The sequence below is a fragment of the Schistocerca serialis genome, chromosome 5 (genome assembly GCF_023864345.2).
Source record: "Schistocerca serialis cubense isolate TAMUIC-IGC-003099 chromosome 5, iqSchSeri2.2, whole genome shotgun sequence".
NCBI classification, from domain to species: Eukaryota; Metazoa; Arthropoda; class Insecta; order Orthoptera; family Acrididae; genus Schistocerca; species Schistocerca serialis.
Genome location: NC_064642.1, coordinates 197,181,986 through 197,195,136, shown reverse-complemented (window position 1 = coordinate 197,195,136; position 13,151 = coordinate 197,181,986). Strand labels below are relative to the sequence as shown.

At 39.0% G+C, this 13,151-nt stretch overlaps 1 protein-coding gene across 6 annotated transcripts in view; it reads right to left on the bottom strand.

Moving 5' to 3' along the window:
* LOC126481082 (major facilitator superfamily domain-containing protein 10) overlaps positions 1–13,151 on the bottom strand; it is a 159,113-nt gene that overhangs the window by 86,038 nt on the left and 59,924 nt on the right. For all 6 annotated transcript variants that reach the window (XM_050104575.1, XM_050104576.1, XM_050104577.1 and 3 more), the window contains 2 exons: positions 6,507–6,665; positions 6,234–6,416 (listed from right to left, as the gene is read on the bottom strand). In XM_050104575.1, the coding sequence (XP_049960532.1) occupies positions 6,234–6,416; positions 6,507–6,665 (342 nt within the window). The remainder of the gene's footprint in view (positions 1–6,233; positions 6,417–6,506; positions 6,666–13,151) is intronic.

Genomic DNA, 13,151 nt, shown 5'->3' with positions numbered 1-13,151 from the left:
TCACAATGAAAAACAACTTTTACTGATATTGCTGACTGCAATATATATACTGCCACTCTTTAACAATCTCGGGTGTCTCCTTTAGTAATGTTCTGAAACCACTGGTCACCTTCTGACCAGCGACTGAAATTTAACTGCAGCAGGCTACCAAAGTAAACATCCCCAAATACATCAAGAGCCACAATAGGGCTGATTATCTAATCATGACACAAACTTTCAAACCAGTTAACAGTTGAACAAGTTTCTAGTGATTGTGACTCGATATTAAATAATCTTGTAAAATACTGACAAAAATTGACCCCACAGTCATTTGGCTAACTTACAAAAATTGTTTTTCTTTTCTAGGACATAAGTGCCTTACCATTTATTCGTATTCAGAGTCACACCACTACTGTATTTGCTGGGAAAAATGAACCCTAGAACCAAAACTCCAATACTCAGCAATTTTACACATAGTTGACTACAATTTTTTGGTGTACACTGCCAAAGTACATTTATTTTGTAGTTTCAACTTTTTCACGAAGTGTTTATCATGCAGTATCTCTGTAATCATAACTGCTCTTTTAAAAAGTATTTAATATCTTTAACTAATAAGAGTCGCTAAACCTGAAATGGGAACAGAACATGGAAGTACCATTCTCTTTCTATAACCACATTGATTTCTGGGAACACACTTCAACAGCTTAGTTGCAACATCCAAGCCCCAAAAGTAACAATTCTCACTCTGCACTGGTATCAATGAGCTCCAATTTGAAGAATTCACTGTACTGCATTGCAGGTTCCTACCTCCCATCGAAAAACAATACAAAAAGTACACTGCTTCACAACTTCTAAGGGACAGAAATGTTGTTCGACGGAATAATCACAGGTAATGATGGCTGACATGAAACATAGTAGATATGTAACAGAGATGCGGTGGTATATTTATAAAAAAAAAAAAAAAAAAAAAAATGGTACAGTTTCACTACGAGGGCAAGCAGGATAACAGGCGTAAATAACCTTGATATTCGTCACAGGAAAACCCGTAATGTTAATGTCATTTTCAGACTGTCTGTGAGGAATGTGTGCTCCCTGGACACTAATGCACATTTTGTACCTGTTTTTGATACTGGCCACCAAACCATTAACTGGAGGATATTGCCCCAATCTTCAGTTTTCAGTTCTTGCATGGTTCAGGGAGTGGGTGTTCATTGAGAACCACATCTACCAAGAGCACCCTAGGCATGCTTTATAGGGCTTAGGTCCGGGCAGTATACAGGCCATGCCACACTTTCAACATCTGCATTTTCCTCTGCAACCAACATCAGTGGTCCTGTTGTGACAAAGCAAGCTGGGATAATTTTACTTCCTCCCTTGTTTTGCCATCTGCCTCCTTAAACTCGTTTTTTCACTTTTAACTAATTAGCATTAACATATGTGAGAATAATCTGCATTTTCATAAAAGAGAAAGGTTGGTCCTCAGTTTTATAGAATATAACACCAGATCTAATTTTGTGCTTAGTTTTATGTATATAATTGATTTTCTAATTTATTTTGGTTATGCCTAGCTAATACTTCTGTTACAGAGTGAAATTAGTAATTGTTTCATACCTTAAATTCTATTTTGGGTTATAAAAAATATAAATTACATACTGATTATAAACATTTGGAGGAACAACTAATTGTATTCTTAAAGGATCTATTTGGCTCTATTCGAAAACATGTTAGCAAAGCCAGCCCTTGATTAATTCGAAAGTAATTAACAGTTTTGTCAAAAGTATTGTTTGCGTAATGATATTTGTTAATTTCATGATTTAAACAAATAATTTGGCCTAACACTTGTAGTAGAACAAACTGTTAAAAAGAACCAATTTTTTGATGTGTTCAGTTAATTTAATGAGTTAAGTTTTAATTGTAATTTCGGTTAACTTCAAACATTGTGTAGTTTCAGTACCTATGATTGTGAGGATATATAACGGCCCGATTTTTAGTCGTGAGACAGTCAGTCCACGGCCGAGTTTCTGATGAAAAAACTGTTTTGGTTATAACAACAATCCATAAACTTAGCTGCGAAAAAAGTTTAATACAATTAGTCCGTGTGTTAAAACAATAACAGTGTCTGTTCCATACATACCCAATTATTCCGAAAGAAGTGCGAATTATGTGGTTATGTTTTTTACTTTTCACAGATATTCAACAGTAAACTATTGTATCAGTATGTGGATGTTTGCCTACAACCTATTAATGAGGTTTATTGAAAGTTAAACAACAGTGCACTGGCCATATAACTGTGTATTATTGGAGGATTGTGAACTGCGAAAGTGAAAAAGTGAAGAACTGCGAAATTGAAGAAATGCGAAACGCTACTGTGCATCTGTCAGCTACATTATTTACGGCAGTCAGTGTCAAAATTACAAACCCCATTTATCAGTCAGTGTAGCGTTGCAGTATGTTGACACTGAGGACAATCAACAAAGAAATAAATAAGGCAAACGCCACACTGTGTGGTAGGACACTGTCGCCTAACAACAAAAGGTCAGGTCCTATCGTACATACAGACAGACAGATATGATCCAGAATAATTTCCCAGCATTACCGCAATGCTGTAATGATACCTTGCTCAAAGATATGTGATGGTGTTTGCCCATTGTACATAATGCCTGCCCACATCATAACACCTAGGCCATACCAACAACATTCATGAACATTCTATGGTATGGTATGGTTTGTTGTTGTTGTTGTTGTTGTTGTTGTCTTCAGTCCTGTGACTGGTTTGATGCAGCTCTCCATGCTACTCTATCCTGTGCAAGCTGCTTCATCTCCCAGTACTTACTGCAACCTACGTCCTTCTGAATCTGCTTAGTGTATTCATCTCTTGGTCTCCCTCTATGATTTTTATCCTCCACACTGCCCTCCAATACTAAATTTGAGATCCCTTGATGCCTCAGAACATGTCCTACCAACCGGTCCCTTCTTCTTGTCAAGTTGTGCCACAAACTCCTCTTCTCCCCAATTCTATTCAATACCTCCTCATTAGTTATGTGATCTACCCATCTAATCTTCAGCATTCTTCTGTAGCACCACATTTCGAAAGCTTCTATTCTCTTCTTGTCTAAAGTACTTATCGTTCATGTTTCACTTCCATACATGGCTACACTCCATACAAATACTTTCAGAAACGACTTCCTGACACTTAAATCTATACTCAATGTTAACAAATTTCTCTTCTTCAGAAACGCTCTTCTTCAGAAACGCTTTTCTTGCCATTGCCAGTCTACATTTTAGATCCTCTCTACTTCGACAATCATCAGTTATTTTGCTCCCCAAATAGCAAAACTCCTTTACTACTTTAAGTGTCTCATTTCCTAATCTAATTCCCTCAGCATCACCAGACTTAATTTGACTACATTCCATTATCCTCGTTTTGCTTTTGTTGACGCCCATCTTATATCCTTTAAAGACACTGTCCATTCCATTCAACTGCTCTTCCAAGTCCTTTGCTGTCTCTCACAGAATTACAATATCATCGGCGAACCTCAGTTTTTATTTCTCCTCCATGGATTTTAATACCTACTCCAAATTTTTCTTTTGTTTCCTTTACTGCTTGCTCAATATACAGATTGAATAACATAGGGGAGAGGCTACAACCCTGTCTCACTCCCTTCCCAACCACTGCTTCCCTTTCATACCCCTCGACTCTTATAACTGCCATCTGCTTTCTGTACAAATTGTAAATAGCCTGTCGCTCCCTGTATTTTACCCCTGCTGCCTTTAGAATTTGAAAGAGAGTATTCCAGTCAATATTGTCAAAAGCTATCTCGAAGTCTACAAATGCTAGAAATGTAGGTTTGCCTTTCCTTACTCTTTCTTCTAAGATAAGTCATAGGGTCAGTATTGCCTTACGTGATCCAATATTTCTACTGAATCCAAACTGATCTTCCCCAAGGTTGGCTTCTACTAGTTTTTCCATTCGTCTGTAAAGAATTCGCGTTAGTATTTTGCAGCTGTGGCTTATTAAACTGATTGTTCGGTAATTTTCACATCTGTCAACACCTGCTTTCTTTGGGATTGCATTTATTATATTCTTCTTGAAGTCTGAGGGTATTTCGCCTGTCTCATACATCTTGCTCACCAGATGGTAGAGTTTTGTCAGGACTGGCTCTCCCAAGGCCATCAGTAGTTCTAATGGAATTTTGTCTACTCCCGGGGCCTTGTTTCGACTCAGGTCTTTCAGTGCTCTGTCAAACTCTTCACACAGTATTTCATCTCCCATTTCATCTTCATCTACATCCTCTTCTATTTCCAGAACATTGTCCTCAAGTACATCGCCCTTGTATAGACGCTCTATATACTCCTTCCACCTTTCTGCTTTCCCTTCTTTTCTTAGAACTGGGTTTCCATTTGAGCTCTTGATATTCATACAAGTGGTTCTCTTTTCTCCAAAGGTATCTTTAATTTTCCTTTAGGCAGTATCTATCTTACCCCCTAGTGAGATAAGCCACTACATCCTTACATTTGTCCTCTAGCCATCCCTGCCTAGCCATTTTGCACTTCCTCCTCATATCATTTTTGAGACGTTTCTATTCCTTTTTGCCTGCTTCATTTACTGCATTTTTATATTTTTTCCTTTCATCAATTAAATTCAATATTTCTTCTGTTACCCAAGGATTTCTACTAGCACTCGTCTTTTTACCTACTTGATCCTTTGCTACCTTCACTACTTCATCCCTCAGAGCTACCCCTTCTTCTTCTACTGTATTTCTTTCCCCCATTTGTGACAATTGTTCCCTTATGCTCTCCCTGAAACTTTGTACAACCTCTGGTTTAATCAGTTTGTCCAGATCCCATCTCCTTAAATTCCTACCTTTTTGCAGTTTCTTCAGTTTTAATCTACAGTTCATAGCCAATAGATTGTGGTCAGAGTCCACATCTGCCCCTGGAAATGTCTTACAATTTAAAACCTGATTCCTAAATCTCTGTCTTACCATTATATAATCTATCTGATACCTTCTAGTATTTCCAGGATTCTTCCATGTGTACAACCTTCTTTTATGATTCTTGAAACAAGTGTTAGGTATGATTAAGTTATGCTCTGTGCAAAATTCTACCAGACGGCTTCCTCTTTCATTTCTTTCCCCCAATCCATATTCACCTACTATGTTTCCTTCTCTCCCTTTTCCTACTCTCGATTTCCAGTCACACATGACTATTAAATTTTCGTCTCCCTTCACTACCTGAACAATTTCTTTTATCTCATCATACATTTCATCAATTTCTTCATCGTCTGCAGAGCTAGTTGGCATATAAACTTTTACTATTGTAGTAGGTGTGGGCTTCGTGTCTATCTTGGCCACAATAATGTGTTCACTGTGCTGTTTGTAGTAGCTTATCCGCACTCCTATATTCCTATTCATTATTAAAGCTACTCCTGCATTACCCCTATTTGATTTTGTATTTATAACCCTGTATTCACCTGACCAAAATTCTTGTTCCTCCTGCCACTGAACTTCACTAATTCCCACTATATGTAACTTCAACCTATCCCTTTCCCTTTTTAAGTTTTCTAACCTACCTGCCTGATTAAGGGATCCGACATTCCATGCTCCGATCCGCAGAATGCCAGTTTTCTTTCTCCTGATAATGGTGTCCTCTTGAGTAGTCCCCGCCTGGAGATCCGAATGGGGGACTATTTTACTTCCGGAATATTTTACCCAAGAGGACACCATCATCATTTAACAATACAGTAAAGCTGAGTGTCCTCGGGAAAAATTACTGCTGTAGTTTCCCCTTGCTTTCAGCCGTTCGCAGTACCAGCACATTTTCTTTTACTATCACTGGCCAGGTGGTCTGTAGCAATTATAGGTTGTTCCGTAGCAATTTAGAGTCATTCCTTAGCAACTGCCAGGTAGCGTAATAATGCGTGACAAAAAGTCTGCTATATTACTGCTACCAACTACTGCCTTTCCTCTCACTAAACTATTAAGGAATCACATATCCCAACAACCATTATGCACTCGCATAGCATTCAGTATATAAATTTTATAAGGGCACGAGAGACAAAAGTTAAATATCTCTCCCTCTCTCTCTCTCTCTCTCTCTCTCTCTCTCTCTCTCTCTCTCTCTCTCTCTCTCTCTCTCTCTCTCTGCAATGGTGTGTCTTCATTTCAGGAATGGATCACTAGCAGGAAGAAATATTACACATTTTGAAAGCTATATTGCAACAAGGAGTTACAAGAAAAATTCAAGATGTGTACCTTTGGCAGAGTCTCCTTAAAAAACAGCGTAACAAACAACACATCAAGCAGCGATAATCCAAAAGCAAACAGTGCCGGAGTGACAAACCAGTCACCAGACTGGCCTTGTGCCCACCTTGCAAACATGGCTCCAATCACAGGACCAACTATGAAGCCAACAGAAAAGGCAATACCAACAAGGGCCTTGAACAGGAAAAAATAAGAAAAAAAAAATCACATATAGATGTCATGAAACATTCTACAACTAAGACAAAGCAATAAAAATTCAATTACCATCCCGCGTCCTCTAGTAGCAGATGATGATACGTCAGTAATGATTGCCATAGACAGACTAACATTTCCCTTGCTTATTCCTCCGATAATTCTTGCAAAAACAAAAAGCAAAAATGAGCTCGACAAGGCCCACAGCACGTAAGAAAATGAAATTCCAATCTAAAACAAAAATTACAGAAGTTGAAAAAGAACACTTGCAGTACCTGAACATTAAGCATTTAAATTTGTTTCTACATCTAATTAAGCAGTATTATAATTATTTCCTGCTCTTAATAATACTTACAATGTCTTGATCACTCTAAATAACCGTGTGTACAGATGCAAATTACAAAATGTTTCCAGCAAATGTTATTTAGCCGTCAGGGGAACAACAATCGCCTTCATTGTAACATTGATTTTTACAAAGATATGAACAGCGGTATGGCTTTTTTAAATGGCACCCTATATTTTTTATTTGGTAATTCATTTCCTCTCCTAAATACCTATTCAAAAATTTATCACAGTGTACCATTTACTGAAACACAACATTATTAATTAAATAACACAACAATGACGTTCCCAGCGTTTAGAGCAGGTACTTGGGCTAATGGAACACATCCACCTGCTGACGATGACAGAGGACAAATATAAACACAAGTCGAATGCACACCCATCATTCCATCAACCATCATCAGCTCAAGAGTTGTGCGAGTAGAATGTACACCAATGAAGAGAAGACTCATCTATGGGGAATGTAAGTTGGCAGACCAATAATTGCAATACTGTTTTCTTATGTACAGGTACATTTAGTACAGTAGTTAGTCCTTTTAAATACCGTTGTGTTGAGTAGGCATACAGTAAAGGCTGCCCTCCTTACAAACTGCATCAACATGTTGTTGAAGGTAGGCAAGATGCTACACAAGAAGTGGGACTGTACAGAGAGTGATATCTTCACAAGAACCCACCTTCCTGATGAATGTTTTCTCGTCTTGTTGCGATGCTTCAGGAAATGGGAAGTTTCAATCCACAACAATGCAATCGTCGTAGTACTCACACAGACGAAGCTGCCGAAGTTACTGTTCTCGCTTCCGTTGCTATGAATCCACATGTGAGCACATGACAGCTTGAACACGAGGTTGCCATTCCTAAAACCAGTGTACATCGTATTCTTACACGCCACCAGTTCCATCCTTGCCATGTACACCTACATCAAGAGTTGCATGGGAACGGTTTCCAGAATCGTGTAGTTCTGTCAGTGGGCACAGCAGCTAATACTTGCCAACCCAAGCTTCTTCTCCAATGTTTTATTTACCAATGAATGTTCCTTCTCAAACAAAGGACAAGTAAATAGAAGGAACATGTATTAATGGTCCAGTGACAACCCACAATGGCTTAGACAGGTGGAACATCAGTGTCGATGGAGAGATAACATCTGGTGTGGGTTGCTTGGTTCTACAATTATTTCGTCAATGGTAGTCTAAATGGCACAGTGTATGCCAACTTCCTCAGATGAATTCTTCTGCTTCTGGATGAAGTGCCGCTAAGAACCAGAATGCTTATTTGGTATCAACACGATGGATGTCCAGAACATAAAGCCTCACGTGCGTGTCGTGTTCTGAACCGATGGTATCGTGCCAGATGGATTGGTCTAGGAGGAACAGTTACTTTGCCTGCCAGGTCTCCCGATTTAAATCTTCTGCAATTTTTTTCTTTGGGGATGCATTAAAGATGATGTTTACTGCCATATTCCAACAACTCCAGAGGACATGCTGGAATGTATCGTGCCTGCTTGTAATTCTCTTTAGCAGGCAACACTGGAAAAAGTAAATAATTCTTTCAGTCAACAAGTACACCAGGGTTACCACTCTGAAGGAGTGGTACAGGAGAGTCAAAGTCAATTTTGTGTTATGTTTTTACTTGATTTTCATTTGTTTTCTGGCAACTCCAGCAAATGGACGTTTGTGATCCCGGGCTCAAAGTCAGTGCTGTGTTATGTAATTAATAATGTTGTATTTCAGTGAATGATACCTGTGTTACATTTTTGAATAGGCCTTTAGGAGAGGAAATAAATTACCTAATAAAAAATACAGGGTGCCATTTAAAAAAGTCATACTGCTGTTCATGTCTTTGTAAAACACGAAGCTACAATGAAGGCAATCCTGCTGAATCAAGTCCCCAACGGCCAAAGAACATTTGCTTGAAAACTTCTGTAATTTGCATCTGGACAAACAGTTATTTAGGGTGGTCAAGATAAATGGGACACCCTCTATAACCAAGACGATGAGTTGCAGATAGGCACAACAAAAAGACTGTCACAAATTAGCTTTCAGCCAGTAAGGCCTTCAAAAAAACCACCACACACACACACACACACACACACACACACACACACACACACACACACACACACACAAAACTGCTGTCTCTCGCAACTGAAGCCACACTGTGGCCAGTGGCACAAGTGCACGATGAGAGAGGCAACTGGGTGGGGTGGGGGGTGGGGGGTATTAGTAGGAGGCCGGGGCAGGGAGAGGGAGGTGGGCTGGAGGCGGGGGGGTGGGGGGGGGGAAGGAGAGAAAAAAAAACAGCTGGGTGCAATAGTGGAATGCGGTCGTGTAGTGCTACAATGGGAACAGAGAAGGGGCTGGATGGGTGATTACCATGATTAACAAAGGTTGAGGCCAGAAGGCTTACAGGAACATAGGATATATTGCAGGCAAAGTTCCCACATGTGCAATTCAGTTCCCGTAACCCTCCTGGCCTCAATCTTCAGTAGTCATTGTCCTCACCCATCCAGCCCCTGCCCTATTCTCATTCCAGCGCTACACGGCCCTCATTCCACAGTCACACCCAGTCTTTTTACTTCTCTTCTTTTCTGTTCCTCCTCCCCCCACCTCTCCCCTGCCCACCGTCTAACCTCCCGACTGCACACCCCCATCCCTGGGCACTCCCCAGCAGCACTTCACTATCTCCCACCCCTACCCTACTATTCCCCCTCTCCCTCCCCCAGCATCCACCTTACCCCCACCCAGTCACCACTCCCATCACATAGTGGTGCTGCTACTCGCAGTGTGACTTCAATTTCCAGAGACTGCAGTCATGTGTGTGTGTGTGTGTGTGTGTGTGTGTGTGTGTGTGTGTGTGTGTGTGTGTGTGTGTTATGAAGGCCTTACTGGCCCAAGTTAATTTGTGACAGTCGTTGTGCCTATCTGCAACTCAGCATCTCCACTATATGGTGAGTGGCAACTTTCCTCTTCATAATATTGTTACATTTGATCCTGGATTTTCCATTGTTTGACAATAACACTTTCTACTGTTTAATAAAACAAATTATGATTAATGTATTTACAGTGATTATTATTAAAGAAATCTATTAGCTTTAATGGTAAAAAAATACATTTTCAGTTTTTAAGCCTCTAAAATAATTTGCCACTTTCTGTTTCAACTGGTAGAAAAGTTTTCAGCAATTCTAATACGAAATATTTTTATTCTGTTTTTCAAAATTGTATGTTCAGTCAGGAAAGATACACAACTTCTGATGTGGTTTTTATTTTGTATTTCCCAAAACTTCAGACAATGAAGGGTGTGTTGTGGATTTCACTCTTCTGTTGCAGAAACTTTGGTCATTTGGTTGGGACCTTTATCGCAGCTACTAGCTGTGTTTTTGATCTGTGAGTTAGTGGTTTGAGTCATGAGTGCTGTTTGTGCCAGATTCGGGATTCAGTGTCATCTTCAAACATATCAATCTTTATAAAGTTAAAAGATTAAGCAAATAATGTATATAGCTGTAAGTGGCATAATCACAGAGTAAAATCATGATAAAATGTGACACTCAAAAACCATAACGTCAGGTCATTACCAGCATAGTATCAGCGTACAGTATGCCAGCGATGATCGGACACTATGGTTCATGAGTATTTCCCATTTTATCACAGTTTTATTCTATATGATGATGCCATTTATGACTATATATTTTATTTGCTTACTCTGTTTAATTTACAGAGGCAGATCAATCTGAAAATGGTAACTGAATGAACAAATATCTGTGATTAGAGACTGTTGTGGTATTTACAAAATTTCTTGACACTGGATTGCTTTCACCTTCACCTTCAAAGCGAGTATTTCAAACCTCAAGTTTTCATGGTTATACCCAGATTCAACAAAACGGGTCATTCAACACCCTCGTATGGACTTTTGTGTGTAAGAATGTCTTTGATGGGATAAAAGATTTGAAATGGGGAGTCAACGATGCTGTTATTTCATTCAGTGTTAGTCATCTGGGTAGATTAAAGGTCATTGTTAGGCTTAGCATAGTTCCTGATGTTATCATCAAACGTCTTCAGCTTCTGGATAAACTGAGTCAACATGTCTCAATATGCAGTTGAAACTAATACAAAGAAAGCAAGAGCAGCAAGACGGAGAAAGAGTCTAGATGAATAGCAAGAATCAGAAGAGGAGTCCCCAGATTACTCTGCTGAACTTTGATAAAAACATGAGGTAACCATAAATTTTTAATAATAGATTAGTTTAATCATATTTTCTATGATTTGACATTCAGTAGCCTACTACACTAGACACTCGGTAATCCGGCCCTCAGTAGGATGGCCTCTCAGTAATTCGGCGCACACATAAAAACATGTGCAGAGTGAATTATCGTGCACAACAATGCTTAGTTAAACAATGCTTTATGTACTGTATTTGAAATTTTAGCTTTTTTTACAGTTTGGAATCATGTCTTCTAAAAGGAAACATGTTACGCTAGACCTCAAGCAGAAACTAGAAATTTTAGGTAAGTTAAATCAAGGTTCTTCGCAGAAAGCCATTGCTGCTGAGATCAGTGTTGGACAAGCAACTATTTATAACATCAAAAAGAAAGAAGATGTTATTCGACAGTACTCAACACAAATGGATAGCAAGTTGCGAAACTGGAAGTTTATGCGAAAGAGTGAGAATGAAGAACTGGACGTAGCTGTTTACAGATCGTTCATACAACAACGCAGTGAAGGAATTCCAGTCAGTGGCCCAATTATAAAGGAAAAAGCAGTTGCATTTAACGAACAACTTGGTGGTAGTAACTTGTTTGCAGCGAGCAAAGGTTGGCTATCAAACAAGAAAAAAACGAAATGGCATTCGGCAGCTGACAGTCACCGGGGAAAGTCGCTCAGCTAATAACAAGGATGCTGATGAATTTGTAAACAAGATATGGAAGATAATAGAGGAAGAAGATTTAACTGCTGATGTCTTGTATAATGCTGATGAAACAGGGATCTTTTACAAGATGCTTCCTTCAAAAACATTAGCTGCCTAGAACAAGAAGGAAGCTTGTGGTTACGAACAACAGAAACAGTGGGTAACATTAATGGCATGTTGTAATCCAAATGGAAGTCATAAACTACCACTTATGGTGATTGGAAAAACCCAACATCCATGTTGTTTTCAACACACTGACATAAATACTCTACCAATTCAGTATTGCACACAGAAGGAAGTGTGGATGGACAGACAAATATTCTCTCGGTGGCTCCATGAAATGTTTGTACCAGCAGTGAGGAAAGAGCTATAGAAGAAAAAGCTTCCACTGAAAGCTATCCTTATATCTGACAATGCTCCCAGTCATCCTTCAGATGTTTCTCTAAAGTCAGATGATATACATGGACCAGGGAAGTTTGGAATCAATCAACCATAATTATCGACAGTCACTTCTCATCTCCTTGCTGAATGAAAGTGAAAATGACTATTGAGACTATGCTGAAGGCGAGGAAAGCAATTAACATATGTGATGTCATTTTCCAAGCACCCGAAGCATGGGATAAAGTAGAGATTGCTAACAAAATGAAGAGCTGGAGAAAATTGTGGCCATCCATTGATGTCGAGTTGGATCCAGTAGTGAGTGACAGCGATGAGCCAGTCAATTCAGAATTATCAGTTACTTTGTACACTGCCTTGTTCCACAACCTTCCAGGATGAGAAGAAATTGATGATGATGCTACTAAGTGGCTGAATGAGGAAACCTGTGATATGGACCAAACTTTAACACATGAAGAAATAATCAAAAGTGTACAAAAAGTAGTGATGAAGGAGAGAGCATGAAGATTTCTCACATGGCTGGTGCTGAAGTGGCCGAGGTCTTCCTGGAGTACATTATGGAACAATTAGATACATGCAGTACCGATGTAATACTTGTAAAGCGGTTGTGTGATAAAGCAGGCCAACATCGTGTACCATCATTGCGACAGTTAAAAATTAGGGACATGTTTCATAGTGAGTGATACAACTGTTCAATTGTGTACAGTATACACTCAAGGACTAAGTTTTCTTTGAAAATTAATGTATTTTTGGATTTAATAAAGTATATTCCCTATGTTTTAAAATTGAATCCTTCGGTTTAATAAACTCCAGTACACTATATACACTATGTTTTCAAAATAAGTAAAAAACGAAATAAATGAATAAAATAAATTTCAGGCACTCAATAATCTGGCACCCATATGTACCAGGAATGGCCAGATTAGTGCGAGTCTAGTGTAAATGCAACCTCTATCTCACCAATCACTACACATGACATTCAAATTTTCAGAAATGCTAAAAAACAGAAGGCACCACTGAACTACAGTAACGGCAAAAATCAGGGAGATTTATATGAAATTTTCTCCTAGTAAAAATTGC